The sequence below is a fragment of the Borostomias antarcticus genome (genome assembly GCF_949987555.1).
Source record: "Borostomias antarcticus genome assembly, chromosome: 2".
NCBI classification, from domain to species: Eukaryota; Metazoa; Chordata; class Actinopteri; order Stomiiformes; family Stomiidae; genus Borostomias; species Borostomias antarcticus.
In genome coordinates this window covers 9,338,499-9,359,531 of record NC_140235.1, presented here as the reverse complement: position 1 = coordinate 9,359,531, position 21,033 = coordinate 9,338,499, and the positions used below count along the sequence as shown (strand labels likewise).

Sequence of the window (21,033 nt, the reverse complement as noted above, 5' to 3'; positions counted from 1 at the left end):
TCTCTCATCTTTCACACTACACTGCACACACACACACACACACACACACACACACACACACACAGTGTACACTCACCACACTCCGTTCTGTATATAGTACGTAAATTGCAGATGTGCCTCCCTTTTTAACAGTATATCACATTTTGTATATTGCACTGTATTTTGTATTTGTACTGTCTTTTGCATTTGCACTGTCATGTCTTTGCACTATCCTTTCCTTTGCACTCCTATGTGCTTGTGCCATTTAGGCCTACATGGCCAAGGAAACGGATCTTGAATCATCTAATCAGACTCAAGCCCCGCCCAACAGATTGTTGAAAACAAAACATGACGTCATTTCAAACCCGGTGCAGGCCGGGAAAGCTTGTTTTCTAGAGAGAGAGAGGACATTTTGGATTTAAAGGGGCTGATCCAGCTGTCAGTTACAGCTCTTGGTAAGTCAAAATTCGACATTAGACAACTTATTATTGGACTTATTGAATATAGTTTAGGGCGGTTATAATACTATAGAATACCAAGGAGTTTGGCCAGGATGATATAGCATTTTTGTTTAAATTGCAGAGGGTGGTTTCTAAACGCTGGTTGCTCCTCTAACAATACGGCGTTCGATGCCAGCTAAGCTAACGTCAGCTAGCTTAGCTACTAGTTGGCACTAAACAAAAGTAGGTAACGTTAGCTAGCTAGTCAAAAAGCAGCTTACTAGCTAGTTTAGATGAGTGTTTTGTTTTATGTTATGCGTGCTTGTATTGTCTGTGCTTGGACTAAAAAATCTCGATTGATGAAGGTTGGAGTATGACGGTGGGTACACGGTAACGTTAACGTTATTTGTCACAATATGGTTATCTACCTAACTAGCTACCTCCTTACTAATTTGTTAACCAGTGATTACAGGACCTGGCAATCAGCTTCTTGTAGGGGAACTAAAGAAAATTGAGACCATCAGTTGGAGACAGTTGAGACCATAGTCCAACTGTTATCTAACCTTATAGCGTAATGTTACGACATGTTTATAATGATGCTAATTACTACTACTAGTGCTGAAACAATCATAACGTCATTAAGAAAAACAGACACTAATTAATATTTACAATATTTACAGACATACAAAGAGCAGATATTATAATATATAGCTATATATGTGCTATCCGTCTTCTCTTGGATTATAACTTCTTTGGCTAGCTACCAAAAACGATCTTTTCATCTGTCCAATTTGTAATAGAGAGGGCCTCTTCTTATACTGTACATGCTCAATATATAAAAAGCGTGTGTAGGTCCATTCCATCTGCCATTTATGGGGAAACAACCTTCTGCTGTGTTCCCAGGGTGGGCTGACCACAGGATTTCACAGGGCAGAGTCTGATTGATGAGCTGGAATAGTGTCAGGGGCACTTCCCTCTCAGCTGTCCCCTGTCCTGCCACACCCTCCCTTTTCACTGGCGTTCCTTTGTGTCTGGCGCAGCCATGAAAAAGGGTGGAGGCGGGGGGGGGGTTGTGTACAGGAAACAGAGGAAGATTAAATGATCCGGTGGTGTCCAGCTTCAATGTGCTGGCAGGAAATGCATCTCCTGAGAGATGGCACAGAGGTCTTGGATTCAGGAACTGTCTTGCTGCAGTTCTAGAGCACCCACCCCCTCCCCCTTCTCTCCCCCTATAACATTTAGAAAAAACAAGCCTCCCTGACTGCAGCATTTAAAACAAATCTGCAACCTCTCAATAATCTAATCTAATTCATACCCAGTTTCATGAGAGCCAGTGGGCTTCATACTGCACTGTCTGCAAGGTGACATTGTTACTCGTTTCATTTGTTTAATTTCCAGCTGTAATTTGACTTGTGATATTGATATAGCCTGATTGCATTCAGAGCCGACAACCTGTATGTGCCTCACATTATCTCACCAGAAACTAGATTAGCTTAATTTTTAAACCTGATGTTGATATAGTCACTCCGTCTCTCCCACCATGAAGGTCACCTTAGATTTTCCTTGTGTGGCTTGAATGGGCTGTTAAGTTATATTTGGATGAGAATAAGGTACGGTCATTACATTTACATTATATTACAGTCATTTAGCAAACTTTTTGTTCCCAAAGCGACTTACAATAATTATATTTAACGTAGTTAGTCAGTGTACTACTTAGGGCTGTATATCATCTTGGATTTCGCGATACGATACGCATCACGATACACAGGTCACGATTCGATACGTATCACGATACAGAGGTCACGATACGATACGATACGTATTGCGATACATCATTTACTGAAAGATTTTAAGTGTTCAAGACTGAAAACTGAATGGCTCAAATGCACTATATAGATAACTCAAACTCAATGACTGGACAGAGAGCTAGCTAATAAATATTTTACATTTGATATCCATGCTTTTTAAACTGTCAACATTGTAGTATTTATGTTTTTTAAAAACTATTTATATGTATGCTTTTTTAACTTAATATTGTAGAATATGCTTTTTAAACTGGATTTAAAAATTGTAAATCAAAAAAAAAAAAAAAAATTTTTTTTTTTTTTACAGCGCCCGGCTGTATCGATACTCCGGGCTGAAAGATCGATAGAGTATCGCGAGACTACGTACCGCGATGCATCGTTGTATCGATACAATCCTACAGCCCTAGTACTACTACACGCCAGAACTCAAGTGCATCTCCTTTATAACAAGTGACTTAAGAGCATAATCTAGTGCCGGTGGTTGAACTGCAGCTTACTGGACAAGCTCCAGAGATTTAATGGCTGACGCTGGGGCCCCAGCAAGGAAGGAGTTGCAGTAGTCCAGACGGGAGATGACAAGAGCCTGGATGAGCACCTGCGCCGTTTTGTTAGTGAGGAAAGGGTGAATCTTCCTGATGTTGTAGAGCAAGAATCTGCAAGAGCGTGTAGGCTAACGGATGTGATATGTGCCAAGAACAACAGTTGGTCTATAAAAACTAGGGCTCAACCTATGAGAAGGTGGATAGCCTAAGCCATTTTCTGTTTTGTTGAACATGCAAATGTTATGTCTGCCCAACCTTGCACTTGAGTAGGTACAGTAGCATGTGATGGGGCACTCTTGAATAATATCATCCAGGCAGTAGCCTGCATTATTTAAGATGTTTCGTTATGCGCCGGTGGTCAGATGTAATGGCTGTATTTTAATTCTCTAAAAATACATCCTTCCTTTCCATCCTTCCTCCCATGAGTGGAAGAGTACAGGATTGGGGACTATCAATTATGTGATCATGTCAAGAGACTTGCCTCTGTCAAGGTGGGGAGAAGAAAGGATAGGATAAACGTCCACCAAAACCTGTTTACAGACATTTTTAATATCTACTGCCACAGTTTAAGCAAAAAAATTATAGATCAATCTCTCATTTGAAGTGTCGATAATTAATAGGCTACACTTTTTAATGTTTTATTATTTAAAGCAATACATAGCGTTTTCTCTGTTTGCAGATGCGAGTAGTGCACTGTCATAAAGTTATCAGATTGTCTTTTTATTTTTCTGGCTTCCTCCGTGATGTTTTGCTTCGGTTTTCTCACCTCCGTCATGATATCATTGAGCTAAAAAACGCATGATATCCATAGACACCGGAATAGTTAGCTACTACTGTGTTGTTTAAGCACAGCGTTGCGCATGCGCACTTCGACTGAATGCTGTGTCCCGGGGGCGAGAGTTTTAAAAGGTAATAAATGTCAATGTATTATCTTTCTGAGTAGACTGTTTGGACGATTCAGCTTACTTTTAGTAAATCTAATTGGAGAATTGGCACCAGACATGTTTGTAAAGGTCCAAATATCGCGATGTATTGCTTTAATTTAAGGAACAACATGTACCATTTAAGCCCATGTGTGTTCCATATAAACACACTTTATGATTTAATGTGTCAAGAAATCATAACTCACATAGCGTCATAACTCAATATGAGCAAATCTGATTGGCTTACAAAAAAAGGCATGTAGGTAAGAAGCCTCTTCATTGAAAGAAACTTGCTCAGCACAAAATTATGCCTTTTTTTTTTTTTTACGCCTAAGTTGCAAGTGGGTTTATGGTATGTGGGCTTAATAGGGCAGTTTACCCTACATCTAGAGTTTTAAAAGGGAGCCAGTGTGTATACACTACTCACCCAGCCTACCTTCCCCAACATATCCACTGCCCGTTCTGTCGTGCTCATCCCTTCTGGGTGTGGGGCGGGGCTGCGCCCTGACACTGCTCTGATCCCAGGCTGGCTGCCCAGAGCAGTGGGAAGGACACACTCTTATAGCAGGCAGCTCTCATCCTCTCCTGCACACGCTCACACTGCCTCCCATCCCGCCCTGCCACACCGCCCTGCCTCTCTCTCTCTCTCTCTCTCTCTCTCTCTCTCTCTCTCTCTCTCTCTATATCAGCGGGACTTTGGAGTTGCTCTCTGTTTGGATAAGCCTCGCTCTCTCTCCACGGCGATGCAGTTTCTTCCCGGCTGGTGACTGCGTGCTCAGGCTTCTTGTTGCTGGTGGAGGAATCATTATTTCAGCAGCCTCTCGTTGCCCTGTGGCGAGCTATGAGGATCTGATCTGCTGCTGAAGCGGAGGTTCGTTTTCTGGTCTGCTATTGTAGTCCCGTTGGAGCATTGCTACAGGGAGCGAACTCTAAATGGTGCTTATCCCAATTGGGTGCAGATTACACAGGAATTCAGGCAGCATCAAATAGGTTTCTCATGAGACTAATTTAACCGTGTTTGTTGATTGATGCTCTCAAATACTAAACGACTAGGCTATAGGAACAGTCTGCTGACATGTTATTCAAGATTGTGTCGCACTCTCTCGACTCTAGGAGGTTGCATTGTAGCTTTGTTTTTGATTACATTTGTGTAAATCTGGTTTGATAAAAGAGCGTATCCATTCCTTTCCTTGCCCCCACTAACCCCACTTTCTTTCCTAAAGCTTTTGTTTATTACCTTGTAGCCTAAGGAGTTGCCTACTTCTAATAAGATAAGCATACTGAGAGTGAACCCTGCTAAATCTTGTTCTGTTTGCGTCTGAATACATTGTGAATCCTGTGTTTTTGCTCAGCATGTTGTCGCACATGAGCATGTTGCAGCTTTATAGAAACTCTTTGAATGGTTGCGTGTTGCTGCCTGCTTCACTCCAGAGGAGCTGGAAAGAGCTGCTCTCAAAGCCTTTGTTTGCTCAGTCTGCCAGTGGTTTAACTGAGCATCCCAGAGAATCCTTTCATCCAATCAAAGTGTCAATTGCAAACACGAACTGTCTGATTAGTGAACATGCTTGCTTGGTCCTTCAAAGAGCTCATATTCTCAGAAATATTAGCCCGGCAAGACTGGCAAGAGTTGCTTTGGAGTCACAACAGATCAGACAGAAATGTAAGCTTGTGTCGCGAAGCTGTTTTCCTGGGGTGTCAAAGATGTTTTCAGTACCACCTTGGTGAGAGAGCCTTTTAATCTCTTGTTCGCTCACTCTTTCTTTCTCTATCTCTCTTAAGTAGTTTATCTATTTTCCCAACACTCTGGATTAAATGTCTTCAGTAGCAATTGATCTCCAAAGTCATCGGACCATCACTCATGACAATGTGGCTTTTGGCTAGGCCAGACTGTAATCTTCTGTAAATTGGTCTGTTATATATTTTTTTTTTAAGTTCTGCTCAGCTAGTTATTGATTTAGGCTACTTTTGTTGAGACTGTCACTGGTTCTTCTCAAAGAGTTCATAAAGTAGATTTTTCTATTGCTCCCGGCTAGATTTTGGTGGAATACCAGCTCTCTTGAGAACATTTTGCCCGGTATCTGACCTTATTGTGAGATGCAGTCATGCACGTCTTGTTAAACTGCTGACTTTATAAGCCGTTTGCTCATGCCAGACATTACCAGATTACTGATCAAACATTTAAAATGTAAAAAAAAAAAAAAAATCATAGTTCTAGTATGTCCTAGTCGAGATCTTTTGGGGCAGCATAGAAAACATGGTTTTTACTTTTTGGCACCCCCCAAAGAGATTTCAGCCAGAGCCAAAGGAAAATCAACAGTACCAAAATGCTAGAAATTGAATTTGATAGCTTGTTTCAAGTGCAGCCCATTCCTTTTTCTGTCATTGTCCATGGGTTGGACCACTAGTAATCAAGATAATTAATAGACAGGTTATCAGTATCTTAAACATTTTGGCTTCATCCATTTTGTCTCATGTCGGGAGATTTCCCGCGATTGTGAAAAGTGAGCTCAGTCAGAACTGAGCTATATTGGCCTATATGCTGGTAGGCTACTCGGATATAAAACGGAGGTTTCCACTCAAAAATCGTGTGCACATCAACCCCCAAAGACCCATTCTGAGCCAGAAAAAACCCTGGAAGAATCACTGCAGGATCGTCTAGCTGCAGCTGGTATGACTAGGCTAGATCTAGTATCTGGTGCCTGTCTGTCTATTGAGTAGTGATTGATGGATTTCATATCCGTGCCTCCGTGCCCTCCATAGAAAATGGTCACCTTGTGAATTGGCATAGTGTGCTGTGTTTTTCTGTGTAAGGGGCTGTGGTAAAGAAGAAATATGCAGAGCTAGTGAAGCGCAGCAAAGCACTAAATTACTGCTGGAGCATGCTGTGATCACACCTCCTCTAGAGACTGCTGTAATCTAAATGGATACTGCATCATCAGCATGGTTATTCTGTAGCAGCTGAACAGAGTCTACACTGCAGCCAGCAACCATGACCCAGACTGGTCTAAGCCTAGTTAGGGCGTATTCACATAAGTGCGCACCATTGATGCTCACCAAAAGCGAAAGTGATACATTGTTTTAATTTCTCAGCTACTGCGGTTCGCTTTCACACAGCACTTTCTTTACTCTGGTACAAATGCAGCATCACAAGTCACATGAAAAGGCTCAGTGCTGTCATTGGTCAATATTTTTCTGGGGGCGGATGCAAGACCGTCATGAAAAACTTTATAGGTCAAACATGTGGCGTGCGACAAGGTAGTTGCGTCGGTCCGAGGTCGCCGCTTTCACACCAAAACTGGTGCGCACAAGAATTCGGTTGAAGCCGCTCCGGGACCACCCCTTCTGGAGGGTCTCAGTGCGGCTGTTTTGGTGCACACCCGAGTGCGATTGCTGTGTTTACACAGGCCTAAACGAAGCGCTCTTGGGCCCTAAGCTCATTTGGTGCGCACTAACTAGTGTCTGTGTGAATACACCCTTAGACTCACAAGTCAGTCTCTAGACGCTGCGCTCAACTAGAGACAGGACATTCATCCAAGTTTCGTTGCTAAGAATGGGTGGAAACGATTTGAGAGAGTGAAAAAAACTGCATTGCAGAACCAATCCAACGTCTTTAGGGCGGTCCTTTCTATTGGAGCGGTGACATGGTGTTTTGATTTCAATGTTTTGATTCTCCACTCCAGTTTGTGGTAAGGGAGGTCCTTCACTCTATTGGAGATGTAGGCAGTGGCTCTGATTGGTTAACGTCAGTTTACAGCGCTGTTCTAGCAACGATATTCAACAGAGATGTCTCCAGACTTTCGGAGTCGGAGATCTCCAAAGTCTGGTATTGGAGACTAAGGCCTCAGTCTCTCATTCATTTGGGTACACGGAACCATTTACCGAACCATAGGTTATCTGACACTCCTATTGATCGACACTGCCTCGCCAGTGGCTCCTCAGACTATAGCAGTGTACGGGCCGAGGTGGGCTGTAGGTCTCCCTGTATCCTGATTAGATTCAGCCCATTACCAGAGGCTGACGGAGCTCTGGTTGTTGCATTAGTAGCGTGCAGTAGCTCTCCCCCTGCGCATGTTGCATTAGTAGCGTGCAGTAGCTCTCCCCCTGTGCATGTCTGGTCCCCATCATTAAATCTCTCATACATTACATTCTACTCTGCCTGGGGCCAGGCACTGTGATGGAATTACATGCTAATCACATTCACACTATAGGAGGCACTATGAGACTACCCCCCCAAACACACACATTGTCAGTTCCCTCAAGCAAGACCCGCATCTTCTTAAGGGTGGTTCCCCACAGTTTTCTTGAGAGTAAAGAGGGGTCGAAAGTACTGTAAGGTGGCATCACTCATCCCACACCACTCACTGTGTCATCTGGAAAATAATTGGTTATGTGTTACCACTGTTGTGACTCAAAGCTGTCTTTTATGGAGAGCCTTGCATTTTTTTCCCAATGGCTTTATGGCGGTATTAGAACTGACAATAGCTGGAAAGGCTGTCGTGAGCCCCGAGTCCCGATGGTGGAGGGACTAGGGAGTGGCCACCACAGAGCTGTGCGTGTGTGTGTGTGTGTGTGTGTCCTGCGTGTTTGTGTATTGGGTGTTTTCTCTGGAGGCAGATGGCTCTCTCAGCTGGTGTTTTTACTGCAAGACCCCCATTCGCACTCCTCCCTGTACTAAATCATTTTGAACTGGAGAATACTTCACCCATCTGAGCGAGCGCGTTGCCTGCCGTTGATCATTCACTCATACTGAAAATGTGATTCATCCATTCAACCTTCATTTATCCAGGAAGTAGCCTACTCACTGAGATGAGAATCTCTTTTGCCAGAAAGACCTGGCCAGGGTAGCAGCAGTGATATTTTGTGAGAATGACGATCAACCAAATTAAACTCAGTACATTTACGTACAAATATTTAGTGTTTCCCCTAGGATTTTTTACAGCAGGTTGGTAGGCCCCCAGAACTCCTAGTCCATGTCACGGATACATGGTGACGACAGTGTTGTCATACAGACATAAGGCATGTCTCTACACTGAGCTGAAATGAAACAAGTGAACATAACCTAGCTAAATAAATATAAACAATATTTACAACACATAAAAACGTTACGGTACTCGAAAACATTTCCTGTAGAAAATACATGTGAATGAACAGCTGTGAAGAAATTGCAAAAGCTTTGCTGAAAATGCATAAATACGTGAAAATTGTGAACTTGAATGCAACACCATTTAGTCCACAACACATAGCCTAGCTAATGTTAGCCTACAAAGTCACTAAAATCAGAAGAGAGATTAAATTATGGTTACATTACTTAAGCAGCTAGCTACAGTAACAGAAAATATTTTCATTTCATCACCTTTCACTCCATCAGAAAATGTCCACTAGCCACGATCCTAATTTTGGCTATGTTTAACTCCATTGACTTAAATGCTGAAAACGTTATCAATCTAAAGTCTGCTATTTTTGCCATTCTTTTTGTGTGTGTGTGTGTGTGTGGGGGGGGGGGGGTAGGGGAGCAGGTCTCGGTGCCATGGTAACACCATCTTGCTGAGAGGGATTTGACCGGCGGCTGAGTGGCCAGCCCTCCCGCCCGGTGTCCAGCCTGGTGGCATGGGGAAAGCCTCCCTGTGTCTGCAGTGCCCAGCCTGGCACCAGCAGATGCCCTCTGGAACGCTGCATCTGTGCGCTCTGTCACGCAGCGGGCCGCAGCCCTGCCCCAGTCTGAATCAGAATCCCCCTCACCCCCAGTCCCCGCCCTCGGCCCCCCACTCCTCCCTCCTTGGCTGTTCATTACAGAGACAGCAAGCTCTTTATGCAAGGCTTGCTACACACACACACACACACACATACGTACTGCAGAGTAAACAAGAAGAACTGAGTTCTAGCCTAAAGGATATAAATGAAATGATGATAATAAATGAAGGAATGAATAGTTCATTCATTCATTCAATGATTCATTAATTTATTCATTTTTTGAAATCGGTATCGATACCCAGCCCTAGTATTGATGTGTTGCATAACTTGGCAGTCATGTAATTAAGGTTACAGCCAAAAAAAAAACAGGTTTTAGTAACACACCGAATCGATATCGAATCGAATTGAATCGTGATAATCGATTCTGAACCTTGTGAATCGGAATCGAATCAATTTTTGAAATTCGAATCAATACCCAGCCCTACTCCTAACTTAATTTTACTGCGTTGATGGTCCTTACTTCTAGCTCTCCAGTGTGAACCGTAGGGCTGTATATCATCTTGGATTTCGCGATACGATACGCATCACGATACACAGGTCACGATTCGATACGTATCACGATACAGAGGTCACGATACAATACGATACGATACGTATTGCGATACACACATCATTTACTGAAAGATTTTAAGTGTTCAAGACTGAAAACTGAATGGCTCAAATGCACTATATAGATAACTCAAACTCAATGACTGGATAGAGAGCTAGCTAATAAATATTTTACATTTGATATCCATGCTTTTTAAACTGTCATCATTGTAGTATTTATGGTTTTTCAAAATTATTTATATGTATGCTTTTTTAACTTAATATTGTAGAATATGCTTTTTAAACTGGATTTAAAAATTTAAATAAAAAAATAAAAAATATATATATTTTACAGCGCCCGGCTGTATCGATACTCCGGGCTGAAAGATCGATACAGTATCGCGAGACTACGTACCGCGATGCATCGTTGTATCGATACAATCCTACAGCCCTAGTGAACCGATGCTTTCATGCTTTCCACAATGACTGCAGTCTCTCACTCTGTCGGGGCAGCTGGCAAATGTTACGGAATTTAGATAATTCGCCAGCCCTTCAAATAGATTTGTGATAGACGGTGTTTGAATCCTCCCATCTCTCGTACGGCTCTATGGCTGTCACATAGCTTGCTGTGGGTCTCTCTCTGCTCACATGGTTAGCAGAGCAGAAAGGTGACATGGTGCCTGGCTGTCAATGTTGGTGTAGGAGGGGGTTGAGCTCACTGTGGGAGAAGCTGAGATCCTGACAGCTGCGCAGCTCGTCTCTGTTAGTCTGTGGGTACAGTGACGGGTGAGCCCTGGAAAGTGGGCACCGTTGTGGAGAATCTGTTTTAATTGAGGCCAGAGGGGAGAGGAATAGCAGGGAAGGTAGTGAGACTCGGCAGTGGCTTGAAGCCAAGCTCCATCCTGGTGTGCTCTGGGTTTCCAGCCTGGACCCTGTTTAACCAAGGCAGCGTGATGCACACAACGTTTTTCTGCCATCTGCAATGCCTCTCCTTATCCTAGACCCAGGCACTCATTCCCTGGTAGGGGTGTAACAATATATCGTGCCACAATATATCGCGATACAGAAACGTCACAATACGTATCGTCAAGGTGAAAACAATATCGTGATATGTTTATTGTATATCAGTGAACGCTGGCTACACAACGCTGGTAACAAACACGTCTTTTGTCTCTAGGCTTATCCATGATATTACAACAGTTAAGCTCTAAATTCAAAGTGTAGTGGAGTAGAAATGTGGAGAAATGCACTATTGGTGTGAACAGCAGCGCTACTGCAACGCTTCACACCTGTAAAACTCACTGTAATGCCTACTGTCTAGCATCAACCAGCAACAGTCTCCAAGACGCATTATTTAATGTTTATGCAAACAACAAGTGCATAGTGCTGCTAATTTACTTGTGGTTTTCAATATAAAGCTTGGTTAAATTGTGTGTGTGTGTGTGTGTATCAGTAGTTTTAGAAAAATTTCAGCACATTTTATAATACCTCGACAGTACTGATAACCGTGATCATTTTGGTCACTATATCGTGATATGAAATGTTCATACCATTGCATCTCTAACGTGCACGTGCATGTACAGGTCCCCCTAAAGGTAGAAGATGTCCACGATGATGTATCCGCGGGAAGAGAAGCTGGAGAAGCTGTCCCAGGAGGAGATCATCTCCAACACCAAGCTGGTGATCCAGGGCCTGGAGGCCCTGAAGAACGAGCACAACTCCATCCTGCACAGCCTGCTTGAGACCATCAAGTGCCTGAAGAAGGATGAGGAGGCCAACCTGGTGCACGAGAAGTCCAACCTGCTGAGGAAGTCTGTGGAGATGATCGAGCTGGGCCTGGGGGAAGCTCAGGTGAGACCCAGAGGACAGGAGGGGGGTGGAGAGGTCTTGGTGAGCCGGCCTAAAGTCCCTAACGTCAGCTTTTCAGATGGTGTTTCTGGTCTGCAGAAACTTCCTCCTTCTATATTAGGCTGGGAACGGTGGGGATGATGGTGATTCACCCCAGACCCTGCAGCTAAGCAGTCCTCACAGTCGGTTCCTTCCTGCTCACTGCTGTTCCCATACCCCATCTCAGAGCAGCTCTGAGATGCCCAGTCTCTGATCTGGACCGTCTGGTCTCCTCCCCGTGTGTCCAGGTGATGATGGCCCTGTCCAACCACCTGAACGCGGTGGAGTCGGAGAAGCAGAAGCTGCGGGCACAGGTGCGGCGGCTGTGCCAGGAGAACCAGTGGCTGCGTGACGAGCTGGCCAACACCCAGCAGAAGCTGCAGAAGAGCGAGCAGAGCGTGGCGCAGCTGGAGGAGGAGAAGAAGCACCTGGAGTTCATGAACCAGCTGAAGAAGTACGACGACGACGCCTCCCCCACCGTGAGTTACGCCGACCCCCGGTACCTGATGACGCACGTGCGCGCGCGCACACACACACACATACACACACACACACACACACGCACGAAGATGTCTCCCCCACCGTGAGTTACACTGAACCCAGTACCTGAGCACATACGCGCGCGCACACACACACGAGGACGTGTCCCCCACTGTGAGTAGCTCTCTTTTAGAACGTGTTAATTCATCAAAAGCGCACGCGTGATTTCAGCAGAGCCAATTAAACACAGTTTCATATCAGTTTTTCTCCCCCCTCCCATACTCTTACATTTTTTGATGATTGCGAATTTCACTTCATCAATACTGTACTCATGCAAGTATATGTGCTTGCTTTTGTGCTGGGATTGTAAATCTTCACTGTAGCAGGATCCATTTAGAGGTTTTGTGCGGTGGGCAGTCATTTCTCTTTGCCTTCGGGAATGCAATGCATTTGGGCAAATGGGTCATTAAGGCTAATCGATTGGTTTAGTTGTTTATTGGTTAGCTTTGGGGTTGAAACTCAAGAAACAGTGACTTGTCAAACAGAATGATATGCTAGCACAGAGTAGCCGCATGAGGAAATGTAATTAAGGTTAATTCATTCATTTAGACTAGAAATGGATTGTTTTACTAATATTAGCTCTGGTCTGGAGCGCGGTGAAAAGCAGAGAGGAAACCTGAAATTGGAATGAGTGAACACAACCGCTATATCCGTACATGGAAGAGGAAGTGATCTTCCTGGAATGGGTCAGTCAGGGCCTCCATTGATCGAGTGTTTGGTATGGATCCCTCTGTCCCCTGACTCTGTCTCTCAGTCAGCAGCGCCGGGTCCAGGCGCACCCCTGCGGGACCACAGGGCTTGTTTACCGTCAGCCTCTCCATTTGAAGGTCTTTAACAGGAGGATCTGTGAGGGGAAAACACCATTCGATAGGCCCAAATACGGGACAGTCTCTGATGTCCCCGAGAGGACCTCAAAAAGCAGATGTTTTTTTTATTTTATTTTAAATTCAACTCATCTAGTTCATGCTTTTACAGTTGTCGAAACAAGGAAAGATCTTTTATTTGTAAAGATGGAAAGATCATGCGTTCCTCTTGAGAATGGCGAAGGGATAAATGGATTAAAGTCCTGTGAAGTTCTACCTGGTTCCTATTGAAGAGTTTAGAAATGACCAAAAGACTAGTCTAAACACAGCGGTACCAGAACCCTGACAGCTGCTTAGAACAATTTGCATGATGCATTCCACCAGCCTGTCACGGTGCGACGTCTAATACTGCGTTCACACCGGGCGCGGTGAGAAAATTTGCGCCGCCCAGTTCGCCCCAATCTCGCCGTGGGATCCAATGGCGAATGTCGCCGCGTGGCGAATCCTGGCCACCGCGCCGCCGGGTTCACCTGATTCGTGCCGCCCGCCGCCCAGTTCGTGTGAATTGTATTTGACTTTCTATGTAAACTCGCCGCGCGGCCGGTAAAATTAGTGCCCGGTGTGAACACAGCATAAGATCCGATGGGATACGCCCGTCACACAGATTGTCATGCAGAGTATTATCTCTCTGAATGTCACTGTCATTAGCTGCTTAACAGGCTGATTTGTCATGGCTGTCCCGGGGCGCTGTGTTGGTGGTCTAATGGGAGGCTGTGTGGTCTAATGGGAGGCTGTGTGGTCTAATGGGAGGCTGTGTGGTCTAATGGGAGGCTGTGTGGTCTAATGGGAGGCTGTGTGGTCTAATGGGAGGCTGTGTGGTCTAATGGGAGGCTGTGTGGTCTAATGGGAGGCTGTGTGGTCTAATGGGAGGCTGTGTGGTCTAATGGGAGGCTGTGTGGTCTAATGGGAGGCTGTGTGGTCTAATGGGAGGCTGTGTGGTCTAATGGGAGGCTGTGTGGTCTGTCAGCAGGAGGAGAAGGACGGAGAAGCCCCCAAGGACTCTCTGGACGACCTCTTCCCCAACGATGAAGAGGAGCATGGCCAAGGCAGTAAGACCTCCGCTGTCCTCAACCCCCCCCCCCTCCACCCCACCACATTACTTCTACAGACAACACCGTAGAAATTGGTTCGCAATGTGTCCTTCTATTTCCGTGTCACAAAAGGCCATGTAATTGATTCACCCCATGTTGCTCACCAAGGACATGCAGCCGGTCCCAGTCCCCCCCCCCACCCAGGGATGACCTTTGCCCTCTCTGCCCTGACCTCCGCCCCACAGTGCAGCACCAACACAACAGCGCGGCGGTGGCGGCGGCCCAGCAGGGTGGGTACGAGATCCCAGCGCGCCTGAGGACCCTCCACAACCTGGTGATTCAGTACGCCTCGCAGGGCCGCTACGAGGTGGCCGTGCCCCTCTGCAAGCAGGCGCTGGAGGACCTGGAGAAGACCTCCGGACACGACCACCCCGACGTGGCCACCATGCTCAACATCCTGGCCCTCGTCTACAGGTCAGGACCAGAGCCTTTGATCTGGGCTCGTGACCCCTGGGCCATGCTGTGTTTTTAGCCTCTTGACCCCCCCCATCTGAGCTTTTGTTCCTCTGCACATTAGTACAGAGCTACCCCCCCACACATTACAGAGAAGGTGTTAATAAGCTGTGTTAATAAGCTATGTTTATGCTTTCAGCCACCAACTTTTCACAAACAATGGGAATTGGGAACGGGAATAAACTGGAAATTTACTGGAATTCATTTTTTTCCAGTTTATTTCTGTTACTTCCCATTGATTCCCATACATTCTTATTAATTCCTATGGGAAGTTTGTGCACATTCCTGGAAATTTGCAACCGTAATTCTAAGGCCGGATTCATAGTCGACGCAAACTACATAAGCGCAAGCAACGCAAGCTTCGCAAGGCCACGCAAGATCTCGTTGTGTCATGCCGAAATTTGTCACTTGACGCAAGCAATAGTGCAATTCCTTGCGTTTCCACAAAACAAAACGCAGAACGCAAGCTCTCGAGTCATGTTGGAGCTTGCGTTCACAACGTAGCTTGCGTTGTTTACGTAGACTATGAATCAGGCCTAATGCTTGTTTATGTTGTGTGAGGTCCGACCTGAACGTCAGACTCTGTGCGTCCACCTCTGTAGGGATCAGAACAAATACAAGGAGGCCGCCCACCTGCTCAACGACGCCCTGTCCATCCGGGAGAAAACACTCGGCAAGGACCACCCCGCCGTGAGTGAAGGGGGGGCTGCCGTTTCCACAGCAACCGCCCCACCACCGCTACCACCACTGCCCACACACACACCCCCGTTCTCCCTGAGAATGGAGATTAGCTAGCTCACCATCGCCCGTTGGTTTATGAGGCAATAACATAGAGCTTCCTTTATTTACCGTCACACACATGGATGCTATAAGGGTTTAGTCCTCTGTCCAGGGTATGGATTTCTCTGACGCATGATCAATCAATAGCAGCTCAATAATATCCGTCAGTGATGTAGCCAGAGCTATCGCAATTACAAACACTATCAGAAGCCTGTAGGAAAACATCTTACCAGTGTTTGATTTGATGTCTTTTCATGACCCCAGTGGATGGATCGGTAATGGGGTCTGTTTGCGGAGGGATTGGCCATATTTAGCTTGAAGTGAGGCAATTAAAGTAGAGAGTTCATAGTACAGATTCCATGGCTATGTCCTGAACCCCCCCCCCCTCCACACACACACACACACACACACACAACACTTTTATCTCTCCTCCTCTCCTACCCCTTCCTCTCCCCTCCTTTCCTCTCTTCTTCTCTCTCCTCCCCTCCTCTCCTCCCTCCTCCCCTTCTCTCCTCATCTCCTACCTCCTCTCCTCTCCCTTCTCCTCTCTACTCCTCTCCTCCCTCCCTCCGTCCTCCTCTCCTGCCTCCCACAGTCCTACTTTCCTCCTCGCCTCCTCTCCTCACCCCCCTCCTCCTCTCCTCCCTCCTCAACTCCTCTCCTCCCTCCTCTCCTCCATGCTACCTGGTCCCTCAGACTAATGAAACACCATGCAGGCTCCAGCCGTCTGTCACACTAGCCCCTGGAGACTCGCTGCTTTTAAAGGGCTTGTTCTGTGTGCTAGATGGGAGGCTAGTTTTATGGTCGTGACACATCACCTAACATTGACAGAAATCAATATGTTCAAATGAATAAATTGCGACATAAATTGGCAGTAGAGCAAAAATGTCCTTTTTGACATCAAAACATTTTGAAGATAAATGGTCTGTGATAAACAGGGAAGTTTTACTCAGTTGTGTGTGTGTGCGCGTGCGCGCGCGTGTGTGTGTGTGTGTGTGTGTGTTGCTGTGCTCCAGGTTGCTGCCACACTGAACAACCTGGCTGTGCTGTATGGGAAGAGAGGCAAGTACAAGGAGGCAGAGCCGCTGTGCAAGAGGGCTCTGGAGATCCGAGAGAAGGTAGGCCACACCCCGGACACTACATTAGTCATTTAGCAGACGCTTTTATCTAAAGAGACTTCGAATAATTGCATTAAACGTAGGAAGTCAGTGTACTACTACTCGCCAGAACTCACAAATGCATCTCCTTTCTAAACAAGTGACTAAGAGCATAATCTAGTGCTCAAACCAAAGTGCAAGAGTAGCGAACAAAAAATTCAATACAGTAGGTGCTTAAGAGGGAGGATCCTGGTAGTACTTCTTGAAGAGGTGAGTTTTGAGCCTGCGGTGAATGACTCTGCTGTCCTGGCAGTTCATTCCACCACTGTGGGGCCAGGACAAAGAAGAGCCGTCATCCAGCCGCCACCCCAACCTTCACCACATCCCCTCACTCAGCATGTCCACGTGCACCCCGAGTACCCCCCCTGGCCCTCCCCCCCTGGCCCTCGCCCACATTGAAACCCATGCTGGATTAACTAATTTGGCGTAGTAATTAGTATTAATTTGCAACACCGGTTACTGCAAAAGGGAGAGGGGAAAGGGTTAAATGATCTCCATGCGTCCGTGAAGATCCCGGCGGGAGGGCGCCGGCGTCTGAGGGAACAATGGGGTCTCATTGAGCGTGGTCGCTAACGGAGGATGGTAGCGGGCGAGGAGAAGAAGCCGGGGGGCGGAGCAGGCTGGCCAGATAGACGCCCCACGCCCTGGGAGCAGCAGGCTCTCCCATCCATCCGGAGGGTATTAGATTCTGACTCTTCCTGGGGTGAAGCAGCATCCTCATTCAGGGTTGTAGTGGTGACTAAAGAAGTGAGATATACTCTAATGGCTACATTGCAGAAATGTTTGAGTTTTTACATTAGTGGTGGTTAGAGAAGTGGGTATGCTGTGTCCATGGATGAAGAAGTGGGTATACGGCTTATTTAAACAGTAACACACAAGAGGGAGAGCTTTAAAGGACTATGCTCGTTTTTGACAACCTGGACCTTATTTACGACATATTATAAGAAGTTTGACTCACCCAGATCACTTTTGTGTTGTTCGGAGGCCTGTAGAAGAAATTTAAAATCCAGCGCGAGCCAGTATATCCATGTAATGGCGGCGCACGGGGCAAAGGGAATGCAGTTTCTAAAAATCCATTTTCGGCCGCTAAACGGTTGTTTTCATCAATCACATTGCATGAATCGACAGTTGATATTCCTCTACGCGAGCCATTCTTTCGGTTTTCAAATACGTGGTCTGTAGCCACTGTAATATGATCTTTACACTGGCTATGCTCCCTCACATTCTCTGCGCTACGATCGGATTGTTGCTGACGAATGACGACGACAATATTCTCGGCACCAACTACGATCGTAGCGCAGAGAATGTGAGCCTGAGAATAGCAGGCTGCGCGCTGGCCTGTGCGCATGCGTGCTGGAGCAAGTGGGGGAGAGGCTTGTAAAGATCATATTACAGTGGCTACAGACCACGTATTTGAAAACCGAAAGAATGGCTCGCGTAGAGGAATATCAACTGTCGATTCATGCAATGTGATTGATGAAAACAACCGTTTAGCGGCCGAAAATGGATTTTGAGAAGCTGCATTCCCTATGCCCCGTGCGCCGCCATTACATGGATATACTGGCTCGCGCTGGATTTTAAATTTCTTCTACAGGCCTCCGAACAACACAAAAGTGATCTGGGTGAGTCAAACTTCTTATAATATGTCGTAAATAAGGTCCAGGTTGTCAAAAACGAGCATAGTCCTTTAATGCCCTGCACAGATGTGCCAATAACCACGATGAAGCACAACCTTGAGTGTGTTATTGCTTTTCTACAACAGCACTGCACTGCTGTTGTAAAATATTTTTGGGAAAAATATGGGCTTGTAGTGTTGAGTTTTGCTAAATCGCATTGCTTTCAGCCCTCCGCAGTCTGAAATTGTTCTACTTTGTTTACCGTTCCTGTAGGCAACCACAATGTATCAAAGCGGAGTGATTTACCCGTTGGTATATTGTGGTTGTGGTTATTGGGACGGCTCTGAATGCCTCTTGGCCAATCACAATGCGCGGTTGGAACTGGCTGTTGTATAAACCGACTGTGTGTGTGTGTTTGTGCGTGTGTACGTGTGTGTCCGTCCCTCTCAGGTACTGGGAAAGGACCACCCGGACGTGGCCAAGCAGCTGAATAACCTGGCCCTGCTGTGCCAGAACCAGGGCAAGTACGAGGAGGTGGAGTACTACTACTGCCGCGCCCTGGAGATCTACGAGAGCCGGCTGGGCCCCGACGACCCCAACGTGGCCAAGACCAAGAACAACCTGGTGAGGCCTCCTCTGGGCTGGCCAGCTCGCTGGGGAGCGGCCTCGCTCTGTTGTGGGTGTGGGTGTGGGTGTGTGGGTGTGGGTGTGGGTGTGGGTGTGGGTGGGGGTGTGGGTGTGTGTGGGTGGGTGGGTGGGTGGGTGGGTGTGTGCGCGGTGGAGAGAGGGGGGGTGTTTACAAAACAGAAGTCGGAGGGTGACTTGTTGGTCATGAAAACTCTGTTTGGAGAGAGGGTGCTTTGTGTGAGTGTTGTAAGTTCAGCACCGCCTCACTTGGGTAGGTAAACTATGTGGAGCAGTTAGAATGTGTTTATGTGCGTGGTCGTGCATCGTTTGAGTCAAAAGCTTCACCTTGAAGTGAAATTTCAGCTTGGCAATACTTATGAAAGGCATTGGTCTGTTCAATGGGCACAGTTCAATTTTCAAGTGATTTGAATGTTATGCAAAGCGCTTATGAAAAGCATATCAAAATCCAATTCAGTTGGAGTAGCGCATGGAGAGTGGTTCTCAAGGCCTTTCCATTGTTTTTGCATGCCAACAGTCGTACAGCTGATTGAATACGTCTTCACAAGCAGTGAGCAATGTTTCATCTCCATTAAGAAATGCGTCATCTCCATCCAGTGAAGCACAAGGCCATCAGAGCTCTCTCTATTTACTAACGCTGCGTCTCCTAGCTCGAACGCCCAGTTATCTTCAGTCTGACTCATGATTGAGGGGCTGAGAAATGACCCAATGGAAATTACAGTGGTAACACACACACGCACGCACGCACGCACACACACACAGGAGAAATAATGAGGATGGTTCAGACTTGCTCAAACCGGGAACACGATGCGACAGCAAGCAGCCTTGTTTAACACAACACTGACGAGAGCCTTCTCTTCCCCCAGGCGTCCTGCTTCCTCAAACAGGGGAAGTACAAGGAGGCTGAGATTCTGTACAAAGAGATTCTGACCCGGGCCCACGAGAAAGAGTTTGGATCTGTGGATGGTAAGCCTTCATAATGGTCCATGCGGTACTGAGAGAGGCTCTGTGGATGGGAAGCCTTCATAATGAGAGAGGCTCTGTGCTAAGCAGACCCATACGGTGGGGGTGTTTCTGAGGGCATGAGCGATTTTTGCGCCTTTTAGCGGGGCCCAGCCCATATGTAAAGTATTTACCAGACACTCCAAAACAGATGATCACTTCCTAACATTGGACATGTTCTGTGTTTCCCCGATTGTCTTGTGCCAGTGAGCAGGGCCAGTGACGGACACAGGGTTAAAAAGTGGACAGTGTTCTGAGCAGAGTGCCAGGCAGTCTGCCCGCAGTCACAGGAGGGGGCATGAGGGACGCAGGACTTTTTCAACAGACAATCTGAAGAAATAAAGTATTTTTTTCTCTCGTTTTAAGATATGTTTTCCTCTGGCTGTTATTCCTGCAGGGTAAACGCAGCTCGTTAATGGTCTCCCTCCAGGGATCAGACCTCCTACTTTTAAAACGTCGCATTGGTACAGAAACCTGAGCCTCTGCATGAAGGACTGCAGTGAATCTGACGGAGCTTTGGGGGCTTTAGAAACTGCCTTAATGCCTTTTTCTACTGAATTTATTGTATCTAGGGAGATAACTTTCTTTGCCTGTTGGAGCACAGCAACAGTAAAGCTATTTTAGGATGTGATATATTGATCTATTTTATATATTTTTATATATATATAACAAATGCCTTACTGATTGGTGTAAACATAAGATTATATCTTCTAGAGCACCCAGGCTCAGCACTGGCAAATCAGGAAAATTAAACACCATTTATGTTAAATATTTAGAGAAGAGGTGGATTAGCTTTTGTACAATATTATATTACACACAATTAACATGGTGGGTTTGTGTCAAATGCATATTTTATGAGTTATACTAATTAATGCATGCTTAATGACTGTAAATGATTTGTCTCTAATACACTGTTACCCCATGGGGATTGTCTAGTTGGTTGTTTTGAGGGAATGTTTTGTTTTTCAAATATTCACTCTATTAAAGCTATTGCCTCGGGTGGTGCCTTCACTCTGATTCTGAACACTATA

General features: G+C 46.0%; 1 protein-coding gene across 7 annotated transcripts in view; it reads left to right on the top strand.

Moving 5' to 3' along the window:
• The first annotated feature begins 384 nt into the window (after positions 1-384).
• klc1b (kinesin light chain 1b) overlaps positions 385-21,033 on the top strand; it is a 32,165-nt gene continuing 11,516 nt past the window's right edge. For 5 of the 7 annotated variants that reach the window (XR_014630995.1, XR_014630996.1, XR_014630997.1 and 2 more), the window contains exons 1-9: positions 385-434; positions 11,552-11,819; positions 12,104-12,334; positions 14,226-14,307; positions 14,535-14,763; positions 15,405-15,492; positions 16,599-16,700; positions 18,806-18,979; positions 19,867-19,966. Coding sequence is in view for 4 of the 7 variants with exons in the window: in XM_084457343.1 (XP_084313469.1) it covers positions 11,571-11,819; positions 12,104-12,334; positions 14,226-14,307; positions 14,535-14,763; positions 15,405-15,492; positions 16,599-16,700; positions 18,806-18,979; positions 19,867-19,966 (1,255 nt within the window). In the remaining 3 variants the exon portion in view is untranslated. The remainder of the gene's footprint in view (positions 435-11,551; positions 11,820-12,103; positions 12,335-14,225; positions 14,308-14,534; positions 14,764-15,404; positions 15,493-16,598; positions 16,701-18,805; positions 18,980-19,866; positions 19,967-21,033) is intronic. The other 2 variants (XM_084457344.1, XM_084457342.1) reach the window with 1 other exon arrangement.